At 47.5% G+C, this 20,871-nt stretch overlaps 1 protein-coding gene across 1 annotated transcript in view; it reads left to right on the top strand.

Moving 5' to 3' along the window:
- Positions 1–20,871, top strand: part of LOC144790783 (cytochrome P450 2J6-like) — a 158,099-nt gene that overhangs the window by 39,458 nt on the left and 97,770 nt on the right. Inside the window, exon 3 of the mRNA XM_078665474.1 lies at positions 19,055–19,203. Coding sequence (XP_078521600.1) covers positions 19,055–19,203 — 149 coding nt within the window. The remainder of the gene's footprint in view (positions 1–19,054; positions 19,204–20,871) is intronic.

The raw sequence follows: 20,871 nt of genomic DNA, 5'->3' as shown, positions 1-20,871 counted from the left end.
TAGAAAAGCTAGGGGACACTGCACCCAACACTGCAGCTTACCCAGTGCCTTTCCTCAGCTCTCTGTTCCTGATTTCCATGATGTGGTGTGCCCAATAGTTTAATTTGACCCAGCAATTCACTCAAGGTCTCAGATCCATATAGCTAGTCTCTCAACATATGATCATCTCCTTAAAGTCATTCGGCATATCGGTCATCAATTATGCCGATGACACCCAGTTGATTTTCTCATTTGAGGGCGCCAAGGCTGTGTCAATAGACACATTTCATCGCTGTATGTCGGCTACAGCCGAGTGGCTGTGCGCGAACTCGTTCCAATTTAACAGCTTAAAAACGGAAGTGGTTCACTGCTCCTTAGACCGCACACCACGCCCGCTTCCGGACGACTTTTGGCCTGCCTCTATTCCTGGTACGGTAGAGGCCGCTGAGTCGGTCCGTAATCTGGGAGTCCTGTTTGAATTCAACCTGCAGCTTGATGCTTCAGTGAACAGAACCATAGCGACTTGTATGGGCCTACTCCGCGCCCTACGCAAGATTTTACCACTCCTCCCTGCAGAGGCTAGAACAGAAGTAGTGCGCAGTTCTATTCTTAGTCGTTTAGATTACTGCAACGCACTGCTTCTAGGGGCCCCAAAAATCTTAATCCTAAAACTCCAGAGGATACAAAATATGGCAGCTAAGCTGGCCCTAGCGCGTCCTCGATCCGCCTCCTCCACGGGAGCATTGGCTGATCTTCACTGGCTACCTGTCCAGCAGAGAATCTCGTTCAAGGCAGCATGTCTTGTTTTTAAGGCCCTGCACGGACAGGGGCCGAAGCCGATTCAAAACCTTTTTTCTTGGTATTGCGCCACTAGATCCTTAAGATCCTCCTCCGCGTTTTTAGTGACGGTCCCAAGGATTAATAGAGTGAGGATGGGCGGCCGGGTGTTTGGTTTCACGGCCGCGACTCTTTGGAACACACTCCCGTTGGCGCTGAGGAGCAGACAGGATCTCCCTTCCTTTAAAAAGGATCTTAAAACGTTCTTGTTCCCAAGAAAAATGTAATGGCAGTCCTGCCTGTAGTACAGACGCAGTCTCAGCGCCAGGATACCCTTTGGGTGGCAGCCGCGCTTAACAAATAAATAAATACATACATACATACATACATTAAAGCTACTTAGGATTTCTTACGCTGTTGTTGGGCAACTGTGAGAATAAAACTATTTCTAACGCTACAGCGGTCCCCAGGCCTTTGTCGACTCAGGCTGCTTCCCTGCAAAATCACAGTGACTCTCAGAACTCTCCAGATGCTGGCGGCTGATTCTGCTGTACTACCAAATTTTCATGATCTCTGCACCCAATTCCAGTGCCATAAGCAGTGGTCTGAACAATATGTGTCTGCATGCATCGAGCTGGAAGAAAGACAACTGTGCAATGCTGTTTGCTGAACTAGATGCTGTCCTTAGACTGCTCTAGCTTGCTGCCCCTAAGTAGGTGAGGTCCTTTTTGTGTCAAATGCATTAAACTAAGAGAACAAGCAGCATTTGTGAGGTGCTAGACTAAACCAGTCAACTTGAAGACATTACTGAGCTTTTAAAATTAAAATCTCACCAAAGGATTTAACTTAAAAGTAAGGGATTATTATGTATTTCCATAAAACATTACTCTGGTGGGACGATATAAGTTTTGGACCCTATACATGTGCTAGCTGAATTTAACGCGGTACCTGACAACTAACCTTCCAGCATAAGCCTTGACTGTTTAACATCTTCCCTTGCAAATGAAATCCTCAAACCCCAAATCTGTTAGCTTGCCTCACGATTGCTGGGTCTGGTGGTTTCAGGGATAAGAGTTGCCTGGATGCTCTTGAGTGCAGTATTCTCTGGCGAACTTGTATGACACCTTCAACTGCCCTTTCTGAGCATCCACTTGCCTCCCATATGGCATGGTGTGAGCAGATGCACACGACAAGCTTCAAAGCCTAAAATAACCTGTGTGCTGGAGTAAGTGACCCTGAATAACACCGTGAGGATCCCCTTATCCTGCCTTGGAACGGAGACATCCCTCACCTAGTTCGCCTCTGCTCTAGCCAGATGTGGAGAACACAAAGAGGGTCGGAGTGATCATAGTGTGAGCATTGTGGCTGTGGTCTCACAGACCAACTACCCTCTGGACCTGAAAGTCATCTACCCCGTCTCAGCAGTACTGAGGTCCCCCCCACCAAGTGTGGAGCCATTTGAGCTGGATTCTCTAATTGTCATGACATACCAATTCTTCCAAGGACCAGCACACCATAACCCAAAAGATTAGCATATCTTCCTTTTTAAGAACCCTGAATACTGAGCTCCAGTAATCTCTGCTTACATGTGTATTGATCCCTTCGATCAGTTAGTAACCTAAGGCAGAATTTAAAGATCCAAGCAACTTAGAAGATGCTTCTAGCTTCAACAGGGAGCCAGTTAAGGGCAATGAGCACTGGTGAGGTGCGATCAAAGAGTCTTGCTCCTGAGATAAATCTTGTAGCAAAGTTCAAGACTGCCTTCATGGGGCCTGTCAATGCTCTTGGGACAAAATCAGTGATAGATTTCTAGAATTACTCTACAATACATAATAGTTATTTTGTAGACAAAGATAAACCATGTACTATGAACAAACACTGTTTTTTTCACTAACCTCTGGAGAAAGTCAATGGTTAATGCAAAGAGGTAAGCAGTTACAATATACCCTGTTATGGGGCCCAATGTGCTAACTCGGGTACTAGAGTGTGCTCCTAACCACACAGCGCATGGTGTTTGGGTGTAGATGGTGCCCTTGGTAAAGGAGATAGTGTCCTTGAAGCAGAGCAATGATACAGGGCTTGAAGCCCCACCAGTGAATATAGCCAGAAGGGATAGTTTGAACTGTGGTTGCTGGTCATGTCATAATAGTGGGCTGGAGGAAGAGCTAGCCGGCAGCTATGAGGTAGATTAAAGGAGACAGGAATTAAAGGGTGGGGAAAATGCAGCACATCAGGGAGAGAGAAAAGTTGGGTCTTCCCTGTTCTAACCTCTGATAATCTGCCCTAGATACAGGCTGATACATTAGTAAAGGGGTCCCCGTAAAAGAGGAAAGTGTATTGTGGACAACATACACTAAACAGTTTTCACTATAACTCAAACACAAATTCAAAAACTGGTTTTCAATTGGTAATTTGATTTATTTCCAATATTCTGTGATTGCCGATTGGCAACAGTTGAATCACACCGATTCATAAATAGTAAAGCCCCGAGGGGGAGAAAGGGAGGGAGGTGGTGCTCAGGGGAGTGTTAGAGTAGAAAAGAATGACACAGTATCAAAAAAGGGTAATACCAAATTCAAACATAGATCACATACAATTATAAAACAAGAGCCATCATACAGGCAAAATTCGAGAGAAGTTCATATGAGAAAATTCAACGGTCACAGCTAATTATTAGATCAATCGTGGGTGTGCCGGATTTTCAACAACAAGGAAACAAGTCGACGTTTCGACCCCTAATAGTAGGCCAAATAAAGTCCTTTCACGGGGACTTCATCAGGACGTCACAGAGGGAAAGGGAAGGGTGGGGCAATTCTGTGTGAGAAAATGTAAGGGAAATTATACTTTAGTGTATATCAAACTAATGACAAGAAAAACCAAATTATTTCTCAATAAGTAATTTCTCAAATTGCATTTACCATGGAGTACGGCCCAGCCGGGCTCTGTACATGGAGAGACAGGCCACGCTAGCTGTCGTGGTCAAATCTAAAAAGTGGAAACCTCAAACAGAGAGGAGAAGGAGTAATCAATAGGGTTCTTAATGAATCAAAAGATAAACTGGTTGTAACTTCACTTACATACTACACTAGTAGATGCCATGAGTTATCCAACATTATACTACAAGATTTAACAACCACTGTCGTCAATACCATTAAAAACATGAAAAACATGAATAATCATGGCGGTGTTAGAGAGCAACAACAGATTATGTCAGTTTATAGAATGTACCTTTAGATCAATAGGACTCAGAACATCAGGGGTCCAAAGCGTTATAACAATAATAAGGCAGAGACGGAGTCTGACTAGGGAAATGTCCTCCTACGTTAAACAAAGTGGAGAGAGGTTGTTTACCAAGCACTCTTATCAATACCATTCACATCATGAATAGTCATGGCGGTGATTAGGAACGACTTTAGAGTATGTTAAAAAATACCTTTTGAGTCAATAGTACTCGGAACGTCTGGGGTCCAAAGGTTTGACAATTCAACCGATACAGGGTTCTGGTTGTGAATTTAGCCTCCTATGGTAAGCAGAATGGGGATTGTTTACCAACCAGTGTAAGGCAAAACAGTTCTCCAAATGGGGTTTTATCAAATGTGTGCTACCGATTACTTACATCAATTGTAGCAAACACGCGCAGTCTACTTCAGGCGTTTAGGCAGCCTTAATGGCACAAGTCCGCCGGATAAAAAGTTCGTCAACCGACTCGGAGCGGGAATTTACTTCGAGTGCCTGTCCGACTGTTAGTTCTTATACTAGAAGGAAGGAGGGAAAGAATGAATTGTTTGGCCGAAGTTTGGATTACTAAAAATGCACCGCACATTGGTTTACTCACAGAAAAAGGCAAGCGGGCAGCCAGCGTCTGCACACATCCTTACGCGAACTCCGCTGTGTCAACAACGCGGAGTTGGGGGGCGGGGCCAGGTATTGTGCAAGAATGATAGAGACAGAAAAGTGACTTACAATTCGATGACAGATTAAGCACCCGCACTTTACGTAGATATTAGTTTGCTATTTCGGTTCCAGCTCAGAGTTGGTTTGAAGAAAAGTATTTTAAAGAATTAAATACAATAAACCAAACAAGCATTGGTGCAACTCTCACACAGGAGGTTGAAACCAAACCCAGGGCCTTGCAGCTTGCTCTTCAAAAAACGGCATCAATGAGACCAATGTGAATTATAATTTGTAAATTCTTCGTTATTCCTATGGATTGATTGAAAACACAAATGTATTTCGAAAATTAGTACAATTAAACATTGGAAACTTTTTCATCTTGGGCCAAGATTAAACAGTCAACATTATCATAAATGTTTAAACAGGCTTTTAACAGAACAGTTAGACCTTTTTCATCATACCCCAGGAAGTTGCAAAAAATCCTCATCAGATCGAGACCAGAAGACTCGTGCACTTCTCCAACATGAGAGTGTAACGAGTGGTTTAGAACAGTTACTACACAGTAAATATTAGCCCAATGTTGCCAGTTGGGCAAGGCTGCTGTCCTGCTCATTTAACCCATTCTTAATGGAGTCCAGAAGGGACATCCATTTGGACTCACGTGTATTCAAAATTATGGGGAGATTCCCGCCCCTTCCGCCCAGGGTTACCTTTTCAATGACAAGCCAACGTAGATCTGTAACAGTGTGGCCTGCTTGCAGCCAGTGGTCTACCAAGGGCGCCCCTGTCACTTTGCATCTAAGTAAATGTAAATGTAAATGTAAATGTAAATGTGCTGGACTTGTAAAGCGCACAGCTGCCCGTGAGCGTCCCGGCGCTTGCTTAGGGAACCCGTCCTGGTATTCCCCTGTGAGACACCCCGGCAGGGTGTCCACAAGGTGAAAGCCAGGCATCCCGCCACGAGGGGCCGTAGTGGAGATTAAGCAAGCTATTGCCCAGAGTCGCAGAGCGTGACCCCGTGAGTTGAGTAGGCACCAGAGCGAGAATTGTCGAGTCCGTGGAATTTTTGAGCCCAAGACCCGCCAAGGCGGGGAATCGAACCCTGGTCCACGATCGATCTCAGCTTCCAGGTCTGCCGCCTCTAACCACTGAGCCACGCCTCGAGTGGGACGAAATCCTGGATTTTATTTTCTGTTGGGTTTGTCCCACATATACCTGACTACATGGGCACTGAATGATATAGATGACCCCAGTAGAATTACAATTTGTGTAATGTCTTAAGTTGTAGGTTCTGCCACTATGGGCAAAACTTTTTGTCTGAATCGTTGTATCGCATGCAGTGCAAGACCCACACCGGTAATGGCCAATTACTGGGGGGAGGTTCCAAAGGGATGTAAGAGTTGGTTGGCTTTCTGACTCTAAATAGGAATGTACCACCATGTCCCTTATATTTTTAGCTCTCTTAAAGGAGTGCAGGGGCAGATCAGTTTGTTCAATGACGTCTGCGACCAAAGGCCAGTTTTGATTGATGATTTTCTTGATATCATTGCTGCGTGTCGAAAAGGTTGTGACACAGACGATGCGGTTTTGGGTGGTTCTAGATGAATTCTCCGGATTGAGTAGGATCTCACGTGGATTGTACCACACCCGTTTTCTTGCTCTTTTCACCATTCTCGATGGATATCCTCGCACGATAAGGCGTTCAGTCAGGACCTCGGACTCCTTCAGATAGTTTGCTCTTGTTGAACAATTCCTCCTGAGCCGGAGGAATTGCCCGACTGGTAGGTTATCCTTGAGGCCCCTCGGATGATGGCTCTGATATTGTAGTAGGGAATTACGTTCTGTGGGTTTCCTGAACAACGTTGTGTGTAGGTGGTCTGCTTCCACATAGATGGAGATATCCAGGAAAGGTATACTTTCATTACTAGATTCCATGGTGAATGGTATATGCGGGTTGCAGGAATTAAGCCATTCATGAAAGACTTTGAGCTGCTCTCGATTTCCTTCCCAGATGCACAGAATGTCATCGATATATCTGACCCACACGGTCAGATTGGTGTTGAAGGGATTAGTCTCTGTGAAAATGTACTGATGTTCAAAATGGTCCATGTATATGATCGCCAGATTTGGAGCAAAGGTGGCCCCCATCGCCACACCCTTAGTCTGCAAGAAGAATTCTTCCTGGAAGATGAAATAATTATGCATCATAGCAATCTGTAATAGTTCAATTACGAAATCAGTAGGGACTTGGACTGGCGCTGTTCTGTTATCAAGGGCTTCTCTCATTACTTTCAAAGCATCCAGTTGGGGGATGCTTGTGTAAAGCGATACTATGTCGCAGGTAACTAGTAGTGAATGTTCTGAATTAAACGGTCTCTCATCCATCATGTTAATAACCTGAGTCGTATCTCGTAAGTAAGCCCTTGTATTAAGGGCAATGGGTTTAAGGAAAAAATCCACATATTGGCACAAAGGCTCAAGCAGCGATCCGCACCCGGATACGATCGGGCGTCCAGGGGGGGTGTTGACGTTCTTGTGTACCTTTGGAAGCGTATAAATAGTCGCTAGTCTTGGAAATTTCTGGTTCAGAAACTCAAATTCCTGTTTGCTCAGGAAACCTGCGTCAAGGCCTTTTCGAGTGATGTTCAAAATAGTACTGGCCAATTCTCGTGAAGGGTCGCTGGGTAGAAGGCGGTAGCTAATCCCATCCGACAATTGTCTGTAGACTTCTGCCTTATAATCCGTGAGGTCCTGCACCACAATGGCACCGCCTTTGTCCGCGGGCTTGATGACTACTTCTTTGTTGTTGCATAAGTCTGTCAAAGCCTTTTTCTCCATCTTACTCAAATTGAGTCTGGTGTATTTCGGTCGTTGTAGTGATCGTTCTACTGAGGAGGTTACAACTTCCTCGAAAGCAAGAATCCTGCTATTCATAGCATAAGTCGGTGGAAAAAAGGTTGAGGGGACTCTGAGGCCTGTGACTGAACTCTGTTGTCTGGATATTTGATTACGAAAGTAATATCGCAAACGTATCTTCCTGAAGAAACTATATAGTTCTGTTTTTATCAGGAATTTATTTACTGGAGCAGTCGGGACATAAGAAAGGCCTCGGCTCAAGACCTTGAGTTCGTCATTATGGAGCGTGTATTTGGAGATGTTGATCACAGGAGTAGAGTTCAGTACATTATTGCTTGGTGTGACGGAGTTTGGTATGGTGAGTTCATCTACCATCTGTAAGTGTTCCGCCGGGTCGATATCTCTCCGTGCACCTCCGGGCGAAAGGTCACCCGTTTCTGCTGTTTGCCTCGGCCCCCGTCCCATCCTGACTGGTTCTGTTGCTGTCCTCTTGCCTGGCCCCTGGGAAAATTGTTGCCACGTCCCCGTGGAGGGCGCCATGAGCCCCGGCCTTGGTCTAAAAAATGAGGTGGGAATTGTGGAGGGTACTGTTGGTAGACTAAGTCTTGCGGGGGGTAAGGTGGATAAATGTACGGAGTACTAGGTCCTGCCTCCCCGTCACTACCAGAACTATATGAGGAGTCCGAGAAGGTGGTAAAATTCCGGCGTCCTCTGTACCCACCCCGGCCTCGATTGGTGAAGCGTCCCTGTGTGTCCTGCTGGTAATAGTCTGGTTGTAAGTATGGGTACACCAACTTTTTATCAAATAGTCTTAGGTCTCGTGCTAATTTTTCCAGTTTTTTTGTTTGGGCTGTGGTGTCGAAGTCTTTGATCGTAGCTTCCAGATTCTCTACAGCCTCCTTCGCTTTAGTGAGTGTGTGGTCGCCCAGGATTTCGGCCTTCAAGTCGGCAATTTCCTTACTCAAGGAGACAACTTGTTCCGCTGCTGTCTCCACTCCCAGCACCATCCAGTGCCGGGAGCAATTATTGGCCACGTAACTGAAACCCTCTTTGAACTTCGGTACGTCTACGAATATCACCGGTTCAATTTTGATCTGCAGACCCACCGGGATTATGTTTTCTTGCAAGTATCGCGTAAAGAGGTGCCCATGTAGCCGGGTTCTAATAAGTTTTTTCTCTAGTCTTTCTGGACGGGAAATCTTATCATTAAGGGTGATGTCAATGGTAGGGACAGATGTGGATAGAAAAGTGGTTGACAAATCCTTAGTTAGCTGATTGATATACTCCTCAGTATAAGAAAGTAATTCGGATTCCACCATGGTATAAACAAATTAAATTAGAAAGGTAACCTCGCAGGTCAGCACCTGCTCAGAAGACGTTACACAAAGGGGGTTAAACCCATATAGTCACGGGGACCTGGGTGCTAAGTGATACATTAGTAAAGGGGTCCCCGTAAAAGAGGAAAGTGTATTGTGGACAACATACACTAAACAGTTTTCACTATAACTCAAACACAAATTCAAAAACTGGTTTTCAATTGGTAATTTGATTTATTTCCAATATTCTGTGATTGCCGATTGGCAACAGTTGAATCACACCGATTCATAAATAGTAAAGCCCCGAGGGGGAGAAAGGGAGGGAGGTGGTGCTCAGGGGAGTGTTAGAGTAGAAAAGAATGACACAGTATCAAAAAAGGGTAATACCAAATTCAAACATAGATCACATACAATTATAAAACAAGAGCCATCATGCAGGCAAAATTCGAGAGAAGTTCATATGAGAAAATTCAACGGTCACAGCTAATTATTAGATCAATCGTGGGTGTGCCGGATTTTCAACAACAAGGAAACAAGTCGACGTTTCGACCCCTAATAGTAGGCCAAATAAAGTCCTTTCACGGGGTCTTCATCAGGACGTCACAGAGGGAAAGGGAAGGGTGGGGCAATTCTGTGTGAGAAAATGTAAGGGAAATTATACTTTAGTGTATATCAAACTAATGACAAGAAAAACCAAATTATTTCTCAATAAGTAATTTCTCAAATTGCATTTACCATGGAGTACGGCCCAGCCGAGCTCTGTACATGGAGAGACAGGCCACGCTAGCTGTCGTGGTCAAATCTAAAAAGTGGAAACCTCAAACAGAGAGGAGAAGGAGTAATCAATAGGGTTCTTAATGAATCAAAAGATAAACTGGTTGTAACTTCACTTACATACTACACTAGTAGATGCCATGAGTTATCCAACATTATACTACAAGATTTAACAACCACTGTCGTCAATACCATTAAAAACATGAAAAACATGAATAATCATGGCGGTGTTAGAGAGCAACAACAGATTATGTCAGTTTATAGAATGTACCTTTAGGTCAATAGGACTCAGAACATCAGGGGTCCAAAGCGTTATAACAATAATAAGGCAGAGACGGAGTCTGACTAGGGAAATGTCCTCCTACGTTAAACAAAGTGGAGAGAGGTTGTTTACCAAGCACTTTTATCAATACCATCCACATCATGAATAGTCATGGAGGTGATTAGGAACGACTTCAGAGTATGTTAAAAAATACCTTTTGAGTCAATAGTACTCGGAACGTCTGGGGTCCAAAGGTTTGACAATTCAACCGATACAGGGTTCTGGTTGTGAATTTAGCCTCCTATGGTAAGCAGAATGGGGATTGTTTACCAACCAGTGTAAGGCAAAACAGTTCTCAAAATGGGGTTTTATCAAATGTGTGCTACCGATTACTTACATCAATTGTAGCAAACACGCGCAGTCTACTTCAGGCGTTTAGGCAGCCTTAATGGCACAAGTCCGCCGGATAAAAAGTTCGTCAACCGACTCGGAGCGGGAATTTACTTCGAGTGCCTGTCCGACTGTTAGTTCTTATACTAGAAGGAAGGAGGGAAAGAATGAATTGTTTGGCCGAAGTTTGGATTACTAAAAATGCACCGCACATTGGTTTACTCACAGAAAAAGGCAAGCGGGCAGCCAGCGTCTGCACACATCCTTACGCGAACTTCGCTGTGTCAACAACGCGGAGTTGGGGGGCGGGGCCAGGTATTGTGCAAGAATGATAGAGACAGAAAAGTGACTTACAATTCGATGACAGATTAAGCACCTGCACTTTACGTAGATATTAGTTTGCTATTTCGCTAGATACAGGCTGGTCTTGTAGGGCAGAACAGACTTTGGAACATGTTTGATGTTTAAAATCAGTAGACCTCGGCGAAATAGGAGCAGTGGACGTTATAACCCTGCATTGCCGATGCCCAGGACTCTTCAGGCGCCTTAAAGACCTCTAGATCTATGGCATCACGTAGGCCACCAGGCCAGAGAGGAGCAGCTCAGCGCCACATCTTCGGACTCTGATTTGATATGCAGGAGCATTGAGAACACTCCTGACTATAGGACTCTACAATCTCTCCAAACCCCTGTTTGACAGCCACCATTGACAGCCTGTCACCTGGGAAGGAAGGATGGAATTCTTGTCAAATGAGTTCTATGACCACCCCAGTTCAAGTTCAAGTTCAAGTATTTATAAAGCGCACTACTCACCCAGAGGGTCTCAAGGCGCTGGAGGGAGGGGTTTATTTTTTATCGAAAAGCCATGTTTTCAGTTGTTTTCTGAAGGAGATGTGATTCTGAATAAGGCGGAGGTTCGTGGGGAGTGAGTTCCAGGTCTTGGCCGCCAGGAAGGAGAAGGATCTGCCACCCATGGTGGTTTTTCGGATGCGCGGGACTGCGGCGAGGGCTTGATTGGATGATCTTAGTTGGCGGGTGGGATAGTAGAAGGACAGTCGGGTGTTGAGGCATTCGGGTCCTAGATTATAAAGGGACTTGTGTGCGTGGGTAAGAAGGCGGAAAGTAATTCTTTTGTTGACGGGAAGCCAGTGGAGGTTTTTTAAGTGACCGGTGATGTGCTCTTGGCGCGGGATGTCTAATATGAGTCTCGCTGATGCGTTTTGGATGCGCTGGAGTTTTTTCTGCAATTTTGTTGTAATTCCGGCGTAGAGTGTGTTGCCATAGTCCAGTCGACTCGTGACCAGTGCATGGGTGACAGTCTTCCTTGTTTCGAGGGGGATCCAGCGGAAGATCTTTTTGAGAATGCGAAGGACGTTGAAGCAGGAGGATGATACGGCGTTGACTTGTCTGGACATTGAGAGGGAGGAGTCTAGAATGAAGCCAAGGTTACGTGCATGGTCTGTGGGTGTGGGCGCAGATCCCAAAGCGGAAGGCCACCAAGAGTCGTCCCAAGCTGAGGGGGAGGATCCTAGGATGAGCACCTCCGTCTTGTCTGAGTTGAGTTTTAAGCGGCTCTGTTTCATCCATTCGGCTACTTCTTTCATGCCTTCGTGAAGGTTGTTTTTGGCGGTGTTAGGGTCTTTGGTGAGGGAAAGGATTAGCTGGGTGTCGTCGGCGTAGGAGATGATGTTGAGGTTGTGTTGACGTGCAATGGAGGCGAGGGGACTCATGTAGACGTTGAAGAGGGTGGGACTGAGTGAGGAGCCTTGAGGTACGCCACAGATGACTTTGGTGGCCTCTGAGTAGAAAGGGGGGAGTCGGACTCTCTGTGTTCTCCCAGCTAGGAATGAGATGATCCAGTCCAAGGCTTTTCCTTGTATGCTGATGTTGTTGAGGCGTTGTATGAGGGTGTTGTGACAGACAGTGTCGAAGGCTGCGGAGAGGTCGAGAAGAAAGAGGGCCACTGTTTCACCGTTGTCCAGGAGTGTTCGGATGTCGTCGGTCGCCGCAATGAGGGCGGTTTCGGTGCTGTGTTTGGCTCGAAAGCCGTTCTGTGAGGGATCCAGGGAGTTGTTGGATTCAAGGAAGGCTGCTAGTTGGCTATTGACGGCTTTCTCGATGACTTTGGCCGGGAACGGGAGTAGGGAAATGGGTCGGTAGTTTTTCAGATCTGAGGGGTCTGCTGTTGGTTTTTTCAGAAGGGCGCTGAGTTCGGCGTGTTTCCATATTTCTGGAAAGGTGGCGGAGTCGAAGGAGCAGTTGATGACATCGCGGAGTTGGGGAGCGATGATGGAGTCAGCTTTGTTGAAGATGAAGTGGGGGCAGGGGTCAGAGGGTGAGCCAGAGTGGATTGAGTTCATGAGGCGAATGGTGTCTTCAATGGTGATTGGGTCCCAGGAGTTGAGGTAGTTAGTTGGAGGGGTGGGATCTGGAGTGGGTGGGGTGAGTTGGTCATTGGGAGTATTCTTGAAGCTGTTGTGGATGTCGGCAATTTTGTTGTAGAAGAAGGAGGATAGCGCATCACAGAGGTCTTGGGAGTTAGTGATGTCGTTGGATGCTGCGGGAGGGTTGGTGAATTCTTTGACGATATTGAAGAGTTCCTTGCTGTTATGAGAATTGTTGTCGAGACGGTGCTGATTTCTTGGCGGATCGGATCAGTTGGTGGAGTTTGCGGGTGGCTGTCTTGAGGGAGTCCATGTTGTCTGAAGTTGGTTCTTTTCTCCAATTCTTCTCCAGGGTGCGGCATGTCTTCTTGGATTTTTTAAGGTCATCATTGAACCAGGGAGCTTTTTTGCTGGATGATTTCGACTGGTGTTTTTTCAGGGGTGCTAATTCGTCCGCACTGTGGGTAATCCATTGCCTGAGGTTGGTGGCCGCTAGGTCTGGGTCCGTTGCCAGGGTGGGAATGTTTTGGCTGAGTGATGTGAGGAGTTGTTCGGTGGAGATTTTGTTCCATTTTCTTCGGGGAATGGGTTGTAGACGGTTGTGGGTCAGGGTAGTTTTGTAGCTGAAGTGAACACAGCTATGATCCGTCCAGTGAAGGGCTGTAGTATGATCGAAGGAGATGTGCTTGCTGGAGGTGAAGATAGGGTCGAGCGTGTGTCCGGCTGTGTGAGTGGGGGAGTCAACAAGTTGTTTGAGTCCGAGATTGGACAGGTTGTCCAGAATGGTGGTGGTGTTGTTGTCGTGAATGTTGTCAAGGTGGTAGTTGAGGTCTCCTAGAAGAATGTAGTTCTCGGAGGCGAGGGCGTGTGGGCTGACGAAGTCAGTGATGTCGTCATTGAATTGAGATCGGGTGCCTGGGGGCCTGTAAATGAGTGTTCCTCTAAGTGTGGTCCTGGGGTCGGTGTGGATCTGAAAGTGGAGGTGTTCGGCGGTTGCAAGATTTATGTCAGAGCTGGTTGTAATTTTGATGGTGTTTCTATGGACGATGGCGATGCCTCCTCCAGTTTTTTTATTGGTACGGTCTTTTCGAATGATCTTGTAAGTGTCCGGTATGGCTATGGCGATGTCGGGGGCAGAGGATTCATTCATCCATGTTTCAGTAAGGAAGGCGATGTCAGGTGACGCAGTGTCGATTAGGTCACAGAGTTCGGTTGCGTGTCTGTGGACCGAGCGGGTGTTCAGTAGGATGCATTTCAAGTTGTTGGGTTCGGAGCTGTGTGTGGAGGAAGTGTGTTTGGTGAGGGTCCTGAAGCAGGTGAACTTACAGGAGAGGCAGGAGAATGGGCCGTGGGTACGTCCTGGGGAAGCTTTGCAGCAAAGAGGGGTGCATCCGGTGTTGAGGGCGAGGAGAGTAGCGGCATCATAAGTTACTCTGGGGGGTTGGGAGCGGCATAGAGCAGGGGGACGGGCGCTGGGCGCGGTCCAGGCGCGGACGGGCGCAGACGGGCTTACCTTTGGCGCACCTTCGGCGCGCATCCGCTGCGCGTGGACGCTGCGCGCATTTGCATCTATCATAAAGTATAGGTGGGGGGAGGGGCGAGGGAGGGTCAGCTGGGAGGCGGGAGCGAGGCGGAGACCTGGGCAGGGAGGCACACAACAACAACAACAACAAGAAACAAAATGGACGGCCGCCTAAAGCGATAACGTAGACAGTGGCACAAAGCACAGGTACAAAGCAGGTAAATCTAACTTAATTAACAGCGCACTTAGTTAATCTGGCGCTACGTTGTCCCAGGGATTTCAATTAAATCAGTTAGAGCGCTCTAGCGCTTCTGTGGCAGCAGTCTGATATTGCTGATTAAATGAGTAAACTCGCAATAGAGGCAGCAAAGCGCTGCGATAATCAGGCAGTTTTAGATCAATAACAAGCAGCGACGCGCTACGATACCAAGTGGCGACCAGGTAGGCAGGGCGGGGAGCAGCGTGTTGGAGCGACCGCGTCTGCAGACACAGAGGACGGTCACAGCGAAGGCGCGGGATGGCGTGGGGGATAGTATCTGTGGGAGGGAGGGTCAGCTGGGAGGCGGGAGCGAGGCGGAGACCTGGGCAGGGAGGCACACAACAACAACAACAACAAGAAACAAAATGGACGGCCGCCTAAAGCGATAACGTAGACAGTGGCACAAAGCACAGGTACAAAGCAGGTAAATCTAACTTAATTAACAGCGCACTTAGTTAATCTGGCGCTACGTTGTCCCAGGGATTTCAATTAAATCAGTTAGAGCGCTCTAGCGCTTCTGTGGCAGCAGTCTGATATTGCTGATTAAATGAGTAAACTCGCAATAGAGGCAGCAAAGCGCTGCGATAATCAGGCAGTTTTAGATCAATAACAAGCAGCGACGCGCTACGATACCAAGTGGCGACCAGGTAGGCAGGGCGGGGAGCAGCGTGTTGGAGCGACCGCGTCTGCAGACACAGAGGACGGTCACAGCGAAGGCGCGGGATGGCGTGGGGGATAGTATCTGTGGGAGGGAGGGTCAGCTGGGAGGCGGGAGCGAGGCGGAGACCTGGGCAGGGAGGCACACAACAACAACAACAACAAGAAACAAAATGGACGGCCGCCTAAAGCGATAACGTAGACAGTGGCACAAAGCACAGGTACAAAGCAGGTAAATCTAACTTAATTAACAGCGCACTTAGTTAATCTGGCGCTACGTTGTCCCAGGGATTTCAATTAAATCAGTTAGAGCGCTCTAGCGCTTCTGTGGCAGCAGTCTGATATTGCTGATTAAATGAGTAAACTCGCAATAGAGGCAGCAAAGCGCTGCGATAATCAGGCAGTTTTAGATCAATAACAAGCAGCGACGCGCTACGATACCAAGTGGCGACCAGGTAGGCAGGGCGGGGAGCACCGTGTTGGAGCGACCGCGTCTGCAGACACAGAGGACGGTCACAGCGAAGGCGCGGGATGGCGTGGGGGATAGTATCTGTGGGAGGGAGGGTCAGCTGGGAGGCGGGAGCGAGGCGGAGACCTGGGCAGGGAGGCACACAACAACAACAACAACAAGAAACAAAATGGACGGCCGCCTAAAGCGATAACGTAGACAGTGGCACAAAGCACAGGTACAAAGCAGGTAAATCTAACTTAATTAACAGCGCACTTAGTTAATCTGGCGCTACGTTGTCCCAGGGATTTCAATTAAATCAGTTAGAGCGCTCTAGCGCTTCTGTGGCAGCAGTCTGATATTGCTGATTAAATGAGTAAACTCGCAATAGAGGCAGCAAAGCGCTGCGATAATCAGGCAGTTTTAGATCAATAACAAGCAGCGACGCCCTACGATACCAAGTGGCGACCAGGTAGGCAGGGCGGGGAGCAGCGTGTTGGAGCGACCGCGTCTGCAGACACAGAGGACGGTCACAGCGAAGGCGCGGGATGGCGTGGTGGATAGTATCTGTGGGAGGGAGGGTCAGCTGGGAGGCGGGAGCGAGGCGGAGACCTGGGCAGGGAGGCACACAACAACAACAACAACAAGAAACAAAATGGACGGCCGCCTAAAGCGATAACGTAGACAGTGGCACAAAGCACAGGTACAAAGCAGGTAAATCTAACTTAATTAACAGCGCACTTAGTTAATCTGGCGCTACGTTGTCCCAGGGATTTCAATTAAATCAGTTAGAGCGCTCTAGCGCTTCTGTGGCAGCAGTCTGATATTGCTGATTAAATGAGTAAACTCGCAATAGAGGCAGCAAAGCGCTGCGATAATCAGGCAGTTTTAGATCAATAACAAGCAGCGACGCGCTACGATACCAAGTGGCGACCAGGTAGGCAGGGCGGGGAGCAGCGTGTTGGAGCGACCGCGTCTGCAGACACAGAGGACGGTCACAGCGAAGGCGCGGGATGGCGTGGGGGATAGTATCTGTGGGAGGGAGGGTCAGCTGGGAGGCGGGAGCGAGGCGGAGACCTGGGCAGGGAGGCACACAACAACAACAACAACAAGAAACAAAATGGACGGCCGCCTAAAGCGATAACGTAGACAGTGGCACAAAGCACAGGTACAAAGCAGGTAAATCTAACTTAATTAACAGCGCACTTAGTTAATCTGGCGCTACGTTGTCCCAGGGATTTCAATTAAATCAGTTAGAGCGCTCTAGCGCTTCTGTGGCAGCAGTCTGATATTGCTGATTAAATGAGTAAACTCGCAATAGAGGCAGCAAAGCGCTGCGATAATCAGGCAGTTTTAGATCAATAACAAGCAGCGACGCGCTACGATACCAAGTGGCGACCAGGTAGGCAGGGCGGGGCGCAGCGTGTTGGAGCGACCGCGTCTGCAGACACAGAGGACGGTCACAGCGAAGGCGCGGGATGGCGTGGGGGATAGTATCTGTGGGAGGGAGGGTCAGCTGGGAGGCGGGAGCGAGGCGGAGACCTGGGCAGGGAGGCACACAACAACAACAACAACAAGAAACAAAATGGACGGCCGCCTAAAGCGATAACGTAGACAGTGGCACAAAGCACAGGTACAAAGCAGGTAAATCTAACTTAATTAACAGCGCACTTAGTTAATCTGGCGCTACGTTGTCCCAGGGATTTCAAATAAATCAGTTAGAGCGCTCTAGCGCTTCTGTGGCAGCAGTCTGATATTGCTGATTAAATGAGTAAACTCGCAATAGAGGCAGCAAAGCGCTGCGATAATCAGGCAGTTTTAGATCAATAACAAGCAGCGACGCGCTACGATACCAAGTGGCGACCAGGTAGGCAGGGCGGGGAGCAGCGTGTTGGAGCGACCGCGTCTGCAGACACAGAGGACGGTCACGGTCACCCCAGGAGTCCCTCTCTCCTTCTTTATGGTATTCCTTTGGTGCCAGGGTAGACCTGGCATCAGATGCCATTTAGTTTGATTGCCCTGTCTCATTTCTCCTTTCTTGGCTTTACGTAGATGACTACTGAACTAGATGTGAACCTCTGATAGAGTCGGGCCTTAGGTAGAGCTACATGCTGATGAAACTCTATTGCATGCCACCATGGGGCAGATTTGGAGTTTGGCGGATGGAAGTACGTGAGTATAGCAGAGTACTTTACTTCCTCCACATCAAGTTTAGAGTTGCCCACCAGCCCTTCAGACAACTCTAAACATTGGTCGGAAATGCTGCCTTGGCAGGTCCTTTCAATGTATTAAAAGTTTGATGAACGGCTTCGTCAAAATGTCTGTACACTCTATCTTTTAAATTTTTTTTATATTTAAAAACAAAATCCCAAAGCAGCATTTTGTTTCTGGGAAAAAAAACTAATAACCCCCACACCTTGGGAGAAAACTTCCATGGTATGAGGGTCATTTGAATGTTTTTATTGTCTCTTACTGCAATGTTTTTCATGGTGGTAAAGGAGAGTAAAAACTGGACTTTCCACCCGACTCAAAATCGGGTTGGCAGTCGAATAGTCAAACCTTTGATGCCCCTTATTTTTTCAGGCCATCAAAGGAGTATGTCAGCAATGTCTCTGTCGCTGACATACATATGGTGCACCCATCTGTAAATCAGGGAGGCAGACCTTCAGTTTGGCAGAGAGTGTACTCTGTTGCAACAAACTCTCGGGCATCTTTACAATGGAAACGATGGAGTGTGGCGTTAGCCTTCTTGGATAAACGCAGCGAACTGCCACTTCTGAAACGCACGGCTCCACCATATTCACAACAATATGGTGCAGCCCTGCGTTTCCCCCTGCGCTGGCACTAACTTTAGCTGCCTAGAGCTAGTGCAGGCACCCTTGCACCCTAGTTGCAGGGGAAGATTGTTTATGTGCAGGAAGGTGTCCCTTCTTGCACATAAACAATCTTTAATTGGTGTTTTGAAACCTCTATGTGTGCTGCTGAATGCAGCGCACATAGAAGTTGCAAAACGTACATTTTTTCATGATTGTTTATATACAGGAAGTGACACCTTTTTGCACATAAACAATGGCATTTTGCTATTTGAATGTGTACAGCACAAAGCAGCACACATAGAAACAGCAGAAACGAGGAGAAATTAAACATTTCTTCTCGTTTTGTCTGGTTACGACCAGGTTTTCTCTGGTCTTAATTTTGGCACTGCCCCGTATTTACGCCACCCTTGTAAATATGGGACAGGGTCAAAATCAATGGGTATTGGGGTAGAATGCAACACCAAATACCAAATGCCCTCCCCTTTCACACTAAGTACAGCTTGAAAGGGTGTCTTATTTACACACAGCCTCCACAGCATCCAAAAAAGTGATGTTGTGGTGGCACTAGGGGCTTGTATATAAACCCCTCTATGTCAGTCCCTAAGTTCTACCCTTTGGGGATATGATCTGCTGCTCCACCAGAGCATGGGCTGTCCAGGTGTCTGAGCTGACCCTTACAGAAGCTAACAGGTATTGCTCATTGCTGATTTTTCTTGCAAGGATTTTGTTTTCCAATGGTTATACATGGAAGCAGCAGAGACGTTTTGGAATGATCACTATGAGGAATTTGGGACTAGGGAAAAGAAGCCTAGAAGTCCGGATTCAGGAGATTGCTCAGCATCTTTTAGAATTCCTCAGAGTGGAAAAAGGTGAGTAATGGTTATGTTGTCTGTCTGCAGAGCAATAGATAGACTTGTGTTTTTCCCAATCTTCATCTGGTGGTGGGTGCAGATGTAACACAGAATGACAGGCTTCATAAAGTGAAGATGGAAGTAGCACACTGGGGAGAGAGAGAGCAAGAAAACACAACCAGACCTTCTACCCTCTTTCAAAACAAACTATAGAGCTCCTTCAGGGGACTCACAGTCTGTCAACGCAATGGGCCAAATTATGCATTGTGCCCCGGGGCATTTCTGTACTACAGAAGCGGCTGCAGGCGCTTGTGAGGCCCGTTCTCTAATACTCATAGCACTGGTGCACATGTAGCGTCAGCGTTGTTGTGAAAGGGTCTTCCATCATTTCTATGAGAGGTGATGCCCAATGAAAATGGGGGAATCTCTTTGCCCCTGCGTCGTATTATAGACACACCACAGACTCAAACAGGACCTTAGGAAGCGCACTCATGGCGCACCACAAAAAGGTGGCACACGTTCCGAGCGCCTCCTGAAGCAAGCAGCCCTCTGAAGGGGGGGGAGGGAATAAGGTCCCATGGACCCTCCCAGACATCCTCCTACAGGTGGATGCAGTCACTCACTGCATCCACTTGCAGTGGGGTCTTTGAAACAGCTGCTCCTTATTTCACTGAACACACTGCCCTGAGGCCAAACAAGTTTGTGGCTTCCCTGAGGGCAGCACATTCATTGTAATTTTGGCACACCTGTTTAAAGGGGCACCGTGGTGCAAACAGGGACAGTGAGCCCTTATCCTAATATGGCCCAAGGTAGCCAGCAGACATTAGACAGGGGCATATCCCCCTATTTGTTCTTACCAGCACACTACCTTTACCTTCTATTCTTCCTACTATTCAGATATGCAGTACATTATGCCCCCTGCCACTTTAACACATCCACACTCTATTTAGCCCTTGTCCCTCCCACATGGATGCACACTATCTCATAATTTTGTCCCTTCCTCATGATGGCACACTAACTCACTCTTTGTCCCTATTGCACAGAAGCAAAATGTCTCAACAAGTGTCCCTTCCATGGTGAAACACACTGGATTATCACATGTCCCTCAAAAAAAGACACACAGAGAAGACAAGAGACCTGAGGAATGCTCTCTCTTTTCATTTGGTAATCCCTTAGGCAGCCCCCTACCCAGCTGCGGGTCATCCGCAATTATGGAGGAGTGTCGCCCCACTGCCAGGGTGAGAGCCAGCAAATGTAAAAAATAAAGGGATGTTCTTGCATTGTTTTATTTTGCATTTGCTGGCTCTTAGCCAGCGCTGTTGGTAGGGGCGGGGCCGAGGCATGGGAAGGGGGAGGAGGAGTGCTACGTGCACTCCACTCCCTAAGTGCTCATGTGTGTTTTGCCAGCCGTCTCAGGCCGACCAAAACACACATGAGCACTTAGGTTTTCTCCAGCCCGACTGCATTAAGCAGCCTGGCTGGAGAAGCCCACCAGACTTACTGGCTTGAGCGGAGCGTCCTTCTAGCCCGCTCAGGCCAATCCCGGAGATTGGATGGGAGTCTGTCTCAAGGACTGCTTGGACCAGGCAGGAAGAGGAGAGGCGGCATGACACAATGCAATGCTGGAGGCGGCCGGTGACTAAAAGTATGTTTTAAGAAAAAGAGAGTATTTCTAACCCCCCTGCA

Source organism: Lissotriton helveticus, chromosome 11 (assembly GCF_964261635.1).
Source record: "Lissotriton helveticus chromosome 11, aLisHel1.1, whole genome shotgun sequence".
Lineage (NCBI taxonomy): Eukaryota > Metazoa > Chordata > Amphibia > Caudata > Salamandridae > Lissotriton > Lissotriton helveticus.
Note: the sequence above shows the minus strand (reverse complement) of the source record. Positions and strands in the feature narration are given on the sequence as shown.